The sequence below is a fragment of the Coenobita brevimanus genome, chromosome 102 (genome assembly GCF_032717465.1).
Source record: "Coenobita brevimanus isolate Jiangsu-jjx chromosome 102, ASM3271746v2, whole genome shotgun sequence".
Lineage (NCBI taxonomy): Eukaryota > Metazoa > Arthropoda > Malacostraca > Decapoda > Coenobitidae > Coenobita > Coenobita brevimanus.
In genome coordinates, this window is record NC_137055.1 from 34,964,287 (window position 1) to 34,979,286 (window position 15,000).

Below are 15,000 nucleotides of genomic sequence, written 5' to 3' on the forward strand. Positions count from 1 at the left end.
AATACAAACAGATATTGCAATGACACTACTAAACGGCCACACACACACACACACACACACACACACACACACACACATTCCAAACATACATACATACATACATACATACATACAGACACACACACACACACACACACACACACACACACACACACTCAAACACACACACACATTCCAAACATACCAATACATAAATAGGCTACCCATAAATTACACACACACACACACACACACACACACACACACACACACGACATACATACACAAGCCTACCCTACCATGCATACACACCCATAATCATCCCTACCCTTTACAAATTCCATACATCAGCAGAAAACAGTTTGCATTTCTTTAAGACAAACTTGACCATCTAACACCCACCAACATACAAAAAATACCCCCGCTAATACTAATACACCACTTCTGAAATCAATACGGACTGTGGGTATTGGTCCAGAATTAGTGACGTTATAATACCCCCTCTAATACCAATACACCAGTCCTGGATGAGTCTTGGTGTGTATTCAGTATGGACGGTGTACTGGGGTTGGATTATTTTTCGTGCGAAGCTGGGTGGTATTATTTTCGGCTGTGACCTATACCGTAGCGATTGACTCTGGCGGTGTGTGTGTGTGTGTGTGTGTGTGTGTGTGTGTGTGTGTGTGTGTGTGTGTGTGTGTGTGTGTGTGTGTGTGTGTGTGTGTGTGTGTGTGTGTGTGTGCTTTAACTCCTTCGCTATTTGATGGATATGAGTAAAACCTGCCAGTGAGTCTGGTTGGTTACGGAGGTTTTGCGCTACATACAGTTCGGCAACCATGATTTTTTTTTAGAGGGTCAGCCACTCCCCCCTCTCCGAAAAAATAAATAAAAACCATCAGTAGGGGAAAAATGAGTCTATGGATTTCAACGATACTTAGGTCAGTTCGTGTGGTTCCTTGGCAATGTCTTCCACTATAATCCACCAGTATTTTTAGGAGGGTCAGCCCCATCTCACTAAATTAATATTACTCAGTAGTGAAAGGAGGGCACATATGTCTTGACATCTTAGAACAACATGTACAATGGACTCTCATATGTAATGCCATACTAGGGAGCGTGACCCCCCAGTGATCCTTGGGGGGTCAGCCCCCTTGAAAAAATGGAAACTATAAGAAGTACAAGAAAGATTTTAATAAAACTTCCCCGATAAGTTCGTCTGGTTACCCCAAAGGTCTTCTACTAAATACAATTTTCCAACCACGAGTTTTAAAGGGGGTCACCCCCTCACCGAATTAAATACTCTCCGAAATTGCGAAAGAAGGCCATCATTGCTTTGATATCATAGTTCACACTGAACTATGGACTCTCATCCGTACTGCGATATTTAGGGAGTGTGACTCTGTCAATGATTCTTCGGGGGGTCAGGCCCCCCCACCTAAAAATAAAAATTATAGACAGGGGATTGTGAGCACATGGATTTCAAAGATATCGGCACACATACTGCAAGACTGGGTATGCAGTGTCCATTTCTTCCCTGAATGCACAGGAAGACACTGCACTCCTGCTTTATGTTAAGGGAAATTACTGGTCCACGTGCCTCTAGCGTGACTGCATCCCCCCTCCCCCCCCCGCCTCGTCCTTCCTCCGTTTGCAATGCGCCACGGGTCCTTATTTTCCCTTTAATTATTCCTCTGAACACCGCTGGTTCTCTGCTATGGCACTTAAAGGTGTCTGTGTACAAGGTCTATCCATCTATCTCATATCTATTCAGCGGCGAGGCATGTGGACCTGCCCTCAATAGCGCCAGATCAATAGCAACCTTGACGTCACCGCCTTTGATGACGTCACGCAGCATCTCAAGTCCCGATTGGCGCGACCTTGTGACGTCACGGCCATTCCCTCTCTTCTGATTAGTCGGCCTGTGTGACGTCACGGTGTCTCGCCTATGACTGGTCCAAATCCGTGACGTCATCGCGGCCACGGCGTCTGATTGGCCAGCGACCCGACACGTCATGGCTGCCCCGCAAAATTGGAGGGAGATGAACGATATTGCCTCTCCATCTTCCTCCTCGCCTCTCCTCTTCCTCCATCTTCCTCCTCACACCTCTTCCTCCATCTTCCTCCTCACACCTCTTCCTCCATCTTCTCCCTCCATCCTCTTTATGTAAGGCCATTTTCACCCTTTTTACCCTTCCTTTAAGCGATATTTTCCTTTAACCGATAGTCCAGTCCTAACCGCCAAAATTCAACCTTTAAAAAAACGTTAGCATAACCGCCATGAACGTTTAAAATCCATGTATGTACCCAGTTATGTAGTCGTGTGCGCTCTTATGTAAGTCTGTACTGTAACGTGGTCCTTTGTATTTCACGGTGAGTCAGGCGCTACTGGGAAAGCCGGAAGTACAGGAAATTGCCTATGTTTCAAAACTACAGACAGTAGTGACGTTTCTCTGAACTCTGGAGGGAGGGAGGGAGGCAAGTAGGAAGAAAGGGAGGGAAGGAGCTAAGGAGGAAGGAAGAAAGGTAGGAAAGAGAAAGGGGGAAGGTAAGAATGGAGCAGGGAAGGAAGGAAGGAAGGAAGGAGGGAAGCAGGGTGGAAGAAGGTAAGAAGGAAGGGGGATGGAGGGAGGTCGGCAAGCAGGAAGAAATGGAGGGAAGGAGCTAAGGAGGAAGGAAGAAAGGTAGGAAAGAGGAGGGGGGAAGGTAAGAAGGGAAGGAAGGAAAGAAGAAGGAAAGTAAGCGTGGAAGAGGGTAAGAAGGAAGGTTAATGGGGAGGAGGTAGGCATGTAAGACGGAAAGAAGGAAGGAAGGAAGATGGAGGGAGGGAAGATAGGTAGGGAAGAAGGGAGGAAAGGAAGTAGGGAGGAAGAGAAGGGAAAAGAGAGAAAAAAAGGGTGAAGGAGGTAAGAAGGAAGGAGGATGGGAGGAAGGTAAGTAGACAAGAAAGGAAGGAGATAAGACGGGAAGGAGAAATGTAGAGAGGGAGAAAGGGACGAGACAACGAAGAAGAGAGGGAGGGAGAGAAGAAAGAAATGAGGGAGGTTGGCGGGTAAGAAGGAAGGAAGGGAGAGGTAAGGAGGGGAGAGAGAGGGAGGTAGGAAGAAGAAAGAAGGAAAAGAGATGAGGAGGAAAGGAGAGATTTGAAGGAAGGAGAGGGAGAGAAAGGGAGGAAAGGGAGACGTAAGAAGGAAGAAGAGGGAGGGAAGCAGGGAGAGGTAAGAAGGAAGGAGAAGGAGGGAAGTAGGGAGAGGTAAGAAGGAAGGAAGAGAGGGGGAGGAAGGGAGAAGTAGGAAGGAAGGGAGACAGGGGAAGGAAGGGAGACAGGGGAAGGAAAGGAGAGACTTGAGGAAAGGAGAAGGAGAGAGAGAAGGAGAAGGAATGAGGGAAGGAGAAGAGAGGTAAGGAGGGCAAAAGAAGGTGACACAGGTAAGCACACAGGTAATCTAATAAGGTAGGAAGGGTAGGCAGGTAGGCAGGCTAAGTGAGTGGGTAGGTAGGGTCCAGGTTCGTGGGTCAATTGGGGGGTAATTGCCCTTGTAATGCGACTCAGGGAAGGGGGACTGGTCATCCTCGCCTCAAATATCTAAAATGGGTAGGAAAACAAAGATGGACTTATCCTTTCAAAACAAATATGAGAAAATGGCGGTAATAAAGACAAGATAAACACACACACACACACACACACACACACACACACACACACACACACACACATAAAAATTCCAGTATACAAAAAAACAACATCCTAAACTCAAACACGGACAAAAACAACAACAAACTAAGAAAAACAGCAACAACAATTAAAAGAAAATCATAAACAAACAAATAAATAAATAAATAAATAACAACAGACACTCATACATACAAAAACAACAACAACCCAACAACAGCAACATCTATGGCTTCCAGTGACGTCAATGGCCTTTAACACCCCTCACCTTAAATATAATAATAATAATAATAATAGTAGTAGCAGTAGTAGTAGCAGTGGTGGTGGTGGTGACAGTAGTAGTAGTAGTAGTAGTAGTAGTGGCGGCAGTAGTTATAATAATAATAATAATAATAATAATAATAATAATAATAATAATAATAATAACAATAATAATAATAATAATAATAATAAGCTTTTCCCTGTACTCCTTCCCATCCTCATAACCACGCCTCTCTCTCTCTCTCTCTCTCTCTCTCTCTCTCTCTCTCTCTCTCTCTCTCTCTCTCTTTATGTAACGCTAATGGATGATACAAAAAGGAGGTTACAAAGCAGGCCAATTAACCCTATGATGGGCGGAACAACTCTAGTCTTCCATTACAGATGATGCCAGACGATTTTATTAAGCTGGGGTGGGCCATAGGAAGCTTGGAGATGAGTGCTTTCTTCTGTCAGTTCTCCTTTCTACTTCATTCCCTCCTGTTGCTTTATATTACCCTTCTTTCCACCTCAGCCGTCATATTACCAGATCATAGGGTGAAAGGGGTTATTATGGTGCCCTTGTTAACTGTTTGGAGACGCATATGCGGCATCCACTAAGGAGCCAAACTCCCATACTTTTCCCCACGCCTCGCTGTGCCAAGGCTGTCAACCACAAGATATCGGTTCACTGTACGCGATGGTCCTGCAGGGGCAGTTGCTTGCCTGGGGTTAATAGGTCTGCTCCGCCAAACAGACAGATGTTGATAAAAAAATAACCTAGTGTACAATTATTACATTATTACTGTGTGTGTGTGTGTGTGTGTGTGTGTGTGTGTGTGTGTGTGTGTGTGTGTGTGTGTGTGTGTGTGTGTGTGTGTGTGTGTGTGTGTGTGTGTGTGTACGCCAGGCCTCAGTGTTACATGTGCTACGGGGCGAAGAGACTAGAGACGTTTATAGTTGTTGGTAAGAAAGCAAATCTGACTAGTAACCAAGGAGACTCATTCCTATCTCACCAGGCTCACTGAATTTCACGCAACAGTAACTTTGTATTTAAGTAAAGATAGTGGACCAGTTCCGTCAGATAAAAAAACAATCAAAAACAAAAACAAAAAAGAAAAAAACTCTTATATTAGCTTTAATCATCCATCCATCCATCACCCACCATCCATCCATCATCCACATCTCCATCCATCCATCTATCCATCCATCCATCATCCATCCATCTATCCATCCATCATCCATCCATCTATCCATCCATCATCCATCCATCCATCCATCTATCCATCCATCCATCTATCCATCCATCCATCATCCATCCATCATCCATCCATCCATCCATCATCCATCCATCCATCTATCCATCCATCATCCATCCATCTATCCATCATCCATCCATCTATCCATCCATCCATCCATCTATCCATCCATCCATCCATCTATCCATCCATCCATCCATCATCTATCCATCCATCCATCCATCTATCCATCCATCCATCCATCCATCATCCATCCATCCATCCATCCATCCACAATTAACACTACAGATTAACAGTAGAACAAGGCGCTAGTCACGAAGAAGTGGTATGGCAAGGATGCAGGGCCACAGACTCTCCTATCACTGAGCTACGTGGAATTAGCTGAAAAAGGACGAAATCTGGGCCAAGTTAAGGTGAACGAGGTATTGTGAAGGTATTACTGCATCTTCCCTTCCCGTAACACCTTTTCCTTGCCGATTTTTTCTGAACATTGTACCTTTAATATTCTCTTGTGTTTTACCGATGCAAATTCAATATTTAAAATGATACAAATATTCTATGAGAGTTACGGTGTAATATGAAAAATAAATCGCTTGGGAAGAGGTGTAAAGATGTCTCCTCTACTACCTAGCATATAGACCACATACACACACACACACACACACACACACACACACACACACACGTTTCTTGACCCAGAGTTCGTCACACATGCATACCCACAGATCTTATAAAACACACACACACACACACACACACACACACACACACACACACACACACACACACAGAAAGCGTTACAGGTATTACTCCTCTCTCTCTCTCTCTCTCTCTCTCTCTCTCTCTCTCTCTCTCTCTGGATTTACCCGTGGTGGTGGTGGCAGTGGTGTTGGTGGTGGAGGGGGCAGAAGGTGGATGTGGTGGTGGTGGAGGCGGGTGTGGTGGATTCAGGGTGGACCGTGGCTTTCCTAGTGAGACTCCACAAATGCTGCAGCCCGCCCTTGTCGCAGGTGAAGAGGGAACAGCACCACCACATCTCACAAGGGGGGTAGGAGGGGGCGCATCCCGTGGTGGGGTGAGAGAGAGAGAGAGAGAGAGAGAGAGAGAGAGAGAGACAGACAGACAGACAGACAGACAGACAGACAGAATGAAAATAGTGAAAGGAAAGGAGAAAAAATAAAAAACTTACTCAAGGAAGAATTGAGGAAAGACTGAGATGGTTATAAAGATAAAGAAAGAAAGGAAAAAAAAAGACAAGAAAATACTATGACTGTAAGAAATCCGAATAAGAGGAAAAAAGGAAGCGAGATAAGGAAAAGAGAACAGCTGTGGACGGAAGAGGAGGAAGAGGAAGAAAGAGGTCAAAAGAAGAGGATTATGGATGGATAGGGGCTTTGTGGATGGATTTTTTGGCAGGACAGTATAAAGAAAATGGCAAAAAGTTTCATTCCAAAAAAATATTCTCAGCCCTCTTGCATTTTTAACCCGAGTTGTGTAACATGGCTGGCTGTGAGCGTAGACTTTTTTGCAAGATTTTTTGTTTTCAGTGTCATAAAAATAGATTGTGTTCTAATTTTTCTCTAAGTTGATTAATTTTGAAGTAACTACGGATGGATTCAAAACACTTGGTATATTTGGCACGAGGCTTGACTCATCTCAGCATGATTGAGCACTTTTGTTGTCTGGGGACGGCGTCTGGTAATGCTAAACTACGGGTTCTGCGTGGTGGCGTCGTCTTGGCTTCGTCACCGCATGTCAGTGGTAAAAACAGCAGCTTCCCTCTTCCGTCTGGCTCTCTTGCGTCAGGGAGGAATCTTGCAGCCTTCCAAGACGTAGCCGTGACGTTGTGGCCATGTCACTAGAGAGCGGGGCCGAGCCAAGAACTATCACTTCACTTATGACGTAGCGACCGCACGTCAACTTTAATTCCCGCGTTTTTCCTCTTGGCTCACACACTTCTCTTCCAATCCAGGTGGTGAGGGCTAGTCGCAGGGGGAATACTGAACACCTGTATCCTCTAATCCAGCCGTGAGGTGTGTTGTATCAAGTGTGGGGCAGGTTTGGGGAGAGATATTTGGGCACACCTCCTCCCTCGATCGCGTTTCACTTGTTACTACTCAAGCGCGGGCTGGCCTCTGGGAAACTTGCCAGACAGTGCCACAACAGTCATCCTTAAGATCAATTATATACACAAACCCTGAATTTCCTCCAATATTATCAAAAAAATCCCAATAACTACACTACCATTAAGCTTCTAAAATTTACTGATGCGCAGTTACGCACGAATATCTATGCGAATTAGAGTAAAAATTAATAAAAGCCAAAATTTTGAGTGTCTGAGTTGGCAATGAGGGCCATGTAGCTGCGGTATGAATGGACGGTTCGCCAGATGTACGATAACTTACTCTACAACTGGACGTACTAGTAAATCCTAAGTAATCCATTAATCCACGCCTGCAAAATCCCTACCTAGTAATTATATGGAAATGATGCTGGTGATGTGGTTGTCTTTCATTCAGGTGGGGAGGAATGGAGATGAATGAGATTTAAATAGTAACTGAGGAAGAATTATCGTACATCAGTCATCACCGTACCGCCGATGATGACGTCACTGAGACAATCAATGAGTCGTCATACACACACACACACACACACACACACACACACACACACGACTGCAACACATAAACACAAGAAATGAAAGAGAGAGAGAGAGAGAGAGAGAGAGAGAGATTTAAAGGCCACCCGTACAAACAGTTAAATCTCCGGTCCGTACAAATCGCCATTTTTAAATCCCCAGTTTTAAATGTCCACAGCAGAGTAATATAAAAATCCATAAAAATCCTCCTACACTACGTTCCCTTGGCCTAAATCTGCCGTTCTTCCGCACTAGTCACGAAGAAGTGCTATGGAAAAAAAACATAAACAACAGCAGGATAGAGAAATACAGCCATTTTTAACTCCACAAATTTTCGTCCTTTTCCAGCCTACTTCCCGCAGCTAATATTACAGTTCTACATCCTTTCCATAGCACTTCTTCGTGACTAGTGCCATATTCTAGTGTTAATATCTCACTACGGCTCATTCAAGAGGCTCTGTATCCTTTCCATGGCACTTCTTCGTGACTAGCACCATTTCTCGTCTTCATCTCTCCTTACACTCATTCAAGAAGCTCTATATCCTTTCCATGGCACTTCTTCGTGACTAGCACCATATTTTCGTCTCCATCTCCCACTACAGCTCGTTCAAGTGGCTCTATATCCTTTTCATAGCACTTCTTCGTGACTAGCACTATTTAATCCCTCCCTACAGCTCATTCAAGAGGGAGAGACGGCAATTTTACGCCTACTTAAAGAGAACTCAGGATAATTTTGTGACCTACTACATAAATATTTTCCTTAAGATTTTCCTACATCATGACTGGTTCTCCTTGATATATCGTAGTCCTTCTTATTTTTTCCTTCCGGATTAGTTTGGAGGAATTGTAGACACAGACGTAATGTTAAAAAAAAAGGTTTGGAAATATATGACAAACGAAAGGGAAAAATAATGGGCTGTCATCTGTTCTTTATGTTCATTTTTTACACCTACACCCACACAGTTCCCCCCCCCACCTCTCTCTCTCTCTCTCTCTCTCTCTCTCTCTCTCTCTCTCTCTCTCTCCATCATCCCCTTTACCCCTTCATTTTTATTGCATTCTCTCTTCTCTTTTTCTTATTCCCTTCCCTTACTCAACAAGTTCTCTCTTTTTCTAGCAGGAATTCTCTCTCTCTCTCTCTCTCTCTCTCTCTCTCTCTCTCTCTCTCTCTCACACACACACACACACACACACACACACACACACATTCATTCCCAAGCCCACAAACCTTGCCCTAACTTGCTGTCTCCCTCTCCTCTCTATCTCCCCCCTCCCTCCCTCTCTCCCTCCTCGTTTTCTAGGAACTGTGACGTCAGAGGGAAACAAAGCAAATCTGACCAGTAGAGCAATATGGAAAACGGGGTGAGAGAGAGAGAGAGAGAGAGAGAGAGAGAGAGAGTTACGGGGTGGTGGTGCAACATGCAGGGAAATAATAGGCAGGTGGAAAGACAGACAGACAGACAGGTAGACAGGTACGTAGGTACATAGATAGATAGATAGATAGATAGACAGATGGAAAGATAGATAGATAGGTAGGCACTTATGCTGACAGATAGATAGGCAGGTAGGTAGACAGACAGATAGATGGACAGATAGATAGACAGATAGATATTCATTCAGACTCCTTGCCCTCCCTCCCCCCCATCCTCTCCCTTCCCCTCCCTCCGCCTTCGCTAATGCCACGCCTACCATTCGTGAGAGAGAGAGAGAGAGAGAGAGAGAGAGAGCTGTGACGTAAGCACTACTAGGGTCTGGTAGAACTGCCTTTACAGCTTCAGTCATGCTCTCTCTCTCTCTCTCTCTCTCTCTCTCTCTCTCTCTCTCTCACCCACGGACAGAAGGCGTGGCATCAGCGAAGGGGGAGGGGGTGAGGATGGAGTGAGGGAGGGGATGGGGTTGGAGTGAATATCTATCTATCTATCTATCTACCTACCTACATACCTACCTATCTATCTACCTAAATACGTCCTACCTATCTATCTATCTATTTACCTATCTATCTATCTGCCTATCTATCAAGCTACATATTATCTACCTGCATGTTTCTCCCCCCGTAACTCTCTCTCTCTCTCTCTCTCACATTCTCTCTTTCACTCCTCTCTCTCTGACGTCACACTCTACATACATGCGCGGGTGGAAGGTAACTCTCTCTCTCTCTTTCTTTCTCTCTCTCTCTCTCTCTCTCTCTCTCTCTCTCTCTCTCTCTCTCTCTCTCCTGGAAAAAATCGCCAGTAAATAGCAAAAATAAAATAGAAAAATATGATGTTAATTTATATATACCCAGGAAATATCTAGAGAGAGAGAGAGAGAGAGAGAGAGAGAGAGAGAGGTAATGTTTTCTGCTTCTGTGGGTTTCTCTGACGCGTGTAAGGGAGTGTGACGTGAAAGAAAAGAAAATAATCGGATTTGGCAGGGAAATTACAATCCTCTCTCTCTCTCTCTCTCTCTCTCTTCCTCTTTCCCCCCCCTTCCTCCCTCATTCACTCTCTCCTTCTCTTCCTCTCTTATATCTCTTCCATTCTTCTTTCATTCTTTCCCTTCTTCCTTCTCTCTCTCCCTCTCTTTCTCCCTTTCTCATTCCTCTCTTCGTCCTCCTCTTCTCTCTCTCTCATTCTTCCATTTTCTTTCCTCCTTCCCTCCCTTCCCTCTCTCCTCTTTTCTCTCTCTTTTACAGTTTTTTCCTCTCTTCCTTCCTCTTTTCCTCTTTCCTCTCTTTTATATTACTTTACTCCCTCCCTCCTTTCGGTCTTCCTTCTCTCTCTCTCTCTCTCTCTCTCTCTCTCTCTCTCTCTCTCTCTCTCTCTCTCTCTCTCTCAGGCGGCGAGACAGAGTGACCTATAATGAAAAATGTGACAAGGTTATGCAGGCGTCTGGTGTGATGGAGATGGGTCGATAGATAAATAAATAGACAAGACAGATAGATATGCAGATAGATAGATAGATAGACTGACATATACATAGATTCGCAGATAGACAGACATACGGCCAGACCAATAGATAAACAGATAAGTAGACTGTTAAAAAGATCTACACGAAGCCAATTTACATTTACTGTACACATTAACAGACAGGCAGACGTGGATAGATAGACAGATAGATAGATAGATAGATAGATAGAGATAAATATTACGGATTGATAGATACCTATTTATCTATCAGACAAAAGCCTAACGCCAAACTAATCACTACCATGTCGCCCTGCCACCTGCCATATGACTGCCCTCCCTCCAACTCATATCCCCCTCTCTCATAGCTCTCCACTCCAACCCTTCATCTCATCCTTGGCCTCCTCAACCCCCTTTCCACACACACACACACACACACACACACACACACACACTCTCACTCTCTCTCCAAGTCAGTCTCTCATTCTCCATCCCCGCCACGTGTTATGTAATCCCACTCGATAGTACTCACTCCGTCCCTTTAAATTCATTCATACTGGCGATTTAATTTCATTCATGCCTTTTAAATTTTACTCACGATGGTGTGGCCTTTAAATGATGACGTCACGAATACCAAGACGTCACTTATAACTATGACGTCATATAATTAACACCTGTGACTATTAGATGTGATTATATTATTATTATTATTATTATTATTATTATTATCGTCCTCTAGAAATTACAGTCAGACCTTGGAGCTGTTTTCTTACCAGTGACGTCACACTAACAACAATGACGTCACAGTCTTACAACAATGACGTCAATCTTACGTAATAATCACACTACTGTATTGTTTTTCGTTACATAAGGCGTCATTAATATTCTGTAACATATCTCTGTTCTCGCGCGTTCCTCGGTAGTTCTCCTTGGCCTCTCTCTCTCTCTCTCTCTCTCTCTCTCTCTCTCTCTCTCTCTCTCTCTCTCTTTCTCTCACGTTTGTCTGCCGGTGTAAGAGTATGTCTGTCTATATCCCCTCTCTTTAGATATTCCTCAAGCTGTTTCCTTCCTTCCTTCCTTCTCTCCTGTCTTCCTTCTTTCCATCGCTCCTGCATTCCTTCCTTCCTTCCTTCCCTCCTGCCTTCCTTCCCTCCATCCATCCTTCTTCCTTCCCTCCTGCCTTCCCTCCCTCCATCCATCCTTCTTCCTTCCCTCCTGCCTTCCTTCCCTCCTGCCTTCCGTCCGTCCTTCCCTCCACCCTTCCTTCCTTCCTTCCCTCCTGCCTTCCCTCCTTCCTTCCTTTCCTCCCTGTGGACTGCAGGCTGAAGCTACCCTCCTGCAGTCCACCATCCTCCTTTCATGGGATAGGGAGGGGACTGAGGGACGTTTGTATACCCGGGCAGCTACACCACCCAGCCATATCGGTGCCACCACGTGAAGGCGTCCTCCTCGTAATGATGGGGTAAAAAATAAAGAAAAAATAAAGAAGAAATGAAAATAAGAAAAAAATAAAGAAAAAAGAAAAAATAAAGAAAAAATAAAGAAAAAATGAAAAAGAAAAATAAGAAAAAAATAGAGAAAAAATGAAGAAAAAAATAAAGGAAAAATAATGAAAAAAAAACTAAGAAAAAATAATGAAAAAAGAAAACTATGAAAAAATAAGAAAAATAAAGAAAATTAAAAAAAAAATAAAGAAAAATGAAAAAAATAAAAAAATAAAGAAAAAGCAAAAAAAAATAAAAGAAAACTGCCCTGAGATTGCCTATGAATTTTTTTTGACCCAAATACCTACATGCATACACACGCATAAACACACATGAACTTACGCACACAGACATACGCACATAAATGCACATGAACTCTCTCTCTCTCTCTCTCTCTCTCTCTCTCTCTCTCTCACACACACACACACACACACACACACACACACACACACACACAAGGACACGGGTGGGATAGTTTTTGTGTGCGTATAAATGGAAAAAGAGTAACACGCAAGGCTCGACCTCAAACACGCACATGAAATTACGCACATGACAATTGAGGACACGTGAAAACAGGTATACATAAGAGTGAGACACGCACACAGTTTGAGAGACTGTTTTATATATATGGATACACACACACACACACAGACACACACACACACACACACACACACACACACAGGCACCAAACATTCTAAAACATATACATACAGTACACACTCAATTCCCAACACACACACACACACACACACACACACACACACACACCAGACAGGGCAGTGACGCACCACATGTAGGTCAAGTTAAAAATAGTCTGGAGTACAGGACAGAGGTGTGTGTGTGTGTGTGTGTGTGTGTGTGTGTGTGTGTGTGTGTGTGTGTGTGTGTGTGTGTGTGTTGTGAATTATAAGTGTGTAATGTGTATATATGCGTTTGTATTACTGTGTGTGTGTGTGTGTGTGTGTGTGTGTGTGTGTGTGTGTGTGTGTGTGTGTGTGTGTGTGTGTTGTGAATTATAAGTGTGTAATGTGTTTATATGCGTTTGTATTACTGTGTGTGTGTGTGTGTGTGTGTGTGTGTGTGTGTGTGTGTGTGTGTGTGTGTGTGTTTTATGTGTCTGTTATGTACCAGCAATCCTTCACCACACACACACCGTAACAATAACACACACACACACACACACACACACACACACACACGCAAATCCAAACACTCAAAAACACAAACACAGGTAAATCCATAGAGACTAAGAGGAAACAGGTAAAGGTGGGGTGTAAGTGGTTGAAAGCTGGACCCCTGATTGGAAGAACGCGAGATCAAACGAAGGCAGAGAACAGTTTGAGGGGTCTTAATTTTTGATGATGATGATAATGATGATGATGATGATGATGATGGTGATGACGATGATGATAATGATGATAATAATAATGATAGTAATGATGATGATGATGATGATGATGATAATGATGATGATGATTTGTACGTAAGTGGTGATATGTGAAAGTGTGTGAGCCATCTGTTGCGTGTTTGAAAAAAAAAAATCTGTATGTCTATCTGATCACACACACACACACACACACACACAGTTACATGTCATCAAAATTATGTGGACAGATGAACTCTTTTGAAAACTATTTTGAGAGAGAGAGAGAGAGAGAGAGAGGGAGAGATACACACGGTCTGGCCTAGGCTATATAAAGACACTCCTAGGGCTACTTCCATTATTTATAACCCCCGCTATTTTTGGCTCGGCAAGAAATAATACGAAAAACGAAAAATAAAAGACGTACATGATTTAGCACGATTAATATTTAGAGTACGGGCTATTTTTATATCGGGCTATATTTTTCTCTGGGCTATAATTTTGACTGGGCTATATTTTCGGAGTGGGCTACATTTTGGGGGCTATATTTTTGGACTGGGCTATAATTTCGGACTGGGCTATAATTTAGGACTGGGCTATATTTTTGGTCTGGGCTATATTTTTGTGGGCTATATTTTCGGACTGGGCTATATTTTTGTGGGCTATATTTTCGGACTGGGCTATATTTCTGTGGACTACTTTTGGCCTGGGCTCCATTACTTCCTCTACCTCCACCTCCACCTCCACCCCACCTCCACCTTCACCTCACCTTAACCCCACCTCCACCTCCACCTACGGGTATCAAGGGTCCTTAGGTCTGTGTGGTCTATGTAACAACGCGCCTCACCTGTACGACGAGGAGTACCTGAGTCGACCTCCTCCTCCACCTCCACCTCCGGAAGTGGCAGCCTCCTCCTTGACCTCAACCACCCCCTCCCTCACCGCCTTAGACTCCGGGATGCCTGAAAGAAAGGAGAAAAACTTAAGAAACCTCTCTCTCTCTCTCTCTCTCTCTCTCTCTCTCTCTCTCTCTCTCTCTCTCGCAAACACACGCACGCATTATCCCTTAATCCTACACCAACACCCACACGCAGTTCCTTGAAATCCTGCTCATCCCCACGCTCGTGCACACACACACTGGCTCAAAATAACAAAGATTCCACACACACACACACACACACACACACACACACACACACACACACACACACACACACACATAATGCAAAATAAAACATGAACACAGTTTATGATTTGGGAGTGTACGGGTGTAAATTTTACACACACACACACACACACACACACACACACACACACACACACACACACACTCATAAACACGCGGATCCACACCTACAATAAAACACTTACACCCACACACACATAATGCACCATAAAACTCCTACACAGTTTATGATTCAGTTTACACACACACACACACACACACACACACACACACACACACACGCACGCACGCACGCA

General features: G+C 43.9%; 1 protein-coding gene across 1 annotated transcript in view; it reads right to left on the reverse strand.

Annotated features, from left to right (window-relative positions):
* Nucleotides 1-15,000, reverse strand: part of LOC145415459 (uncharacterized) — a 110,941-nt gene that overhangs the window by 11,622 nt on the left and 84,319 nt on the right. Inside the window, 1 exon segment of the mRNA XM_080284734.1 lies at nucleotides 14,366-14,480. Within this exon segment, the coding sequence (XP_080140860.1) occupies nucleotides 14,366-14,480 (115 nt within the window).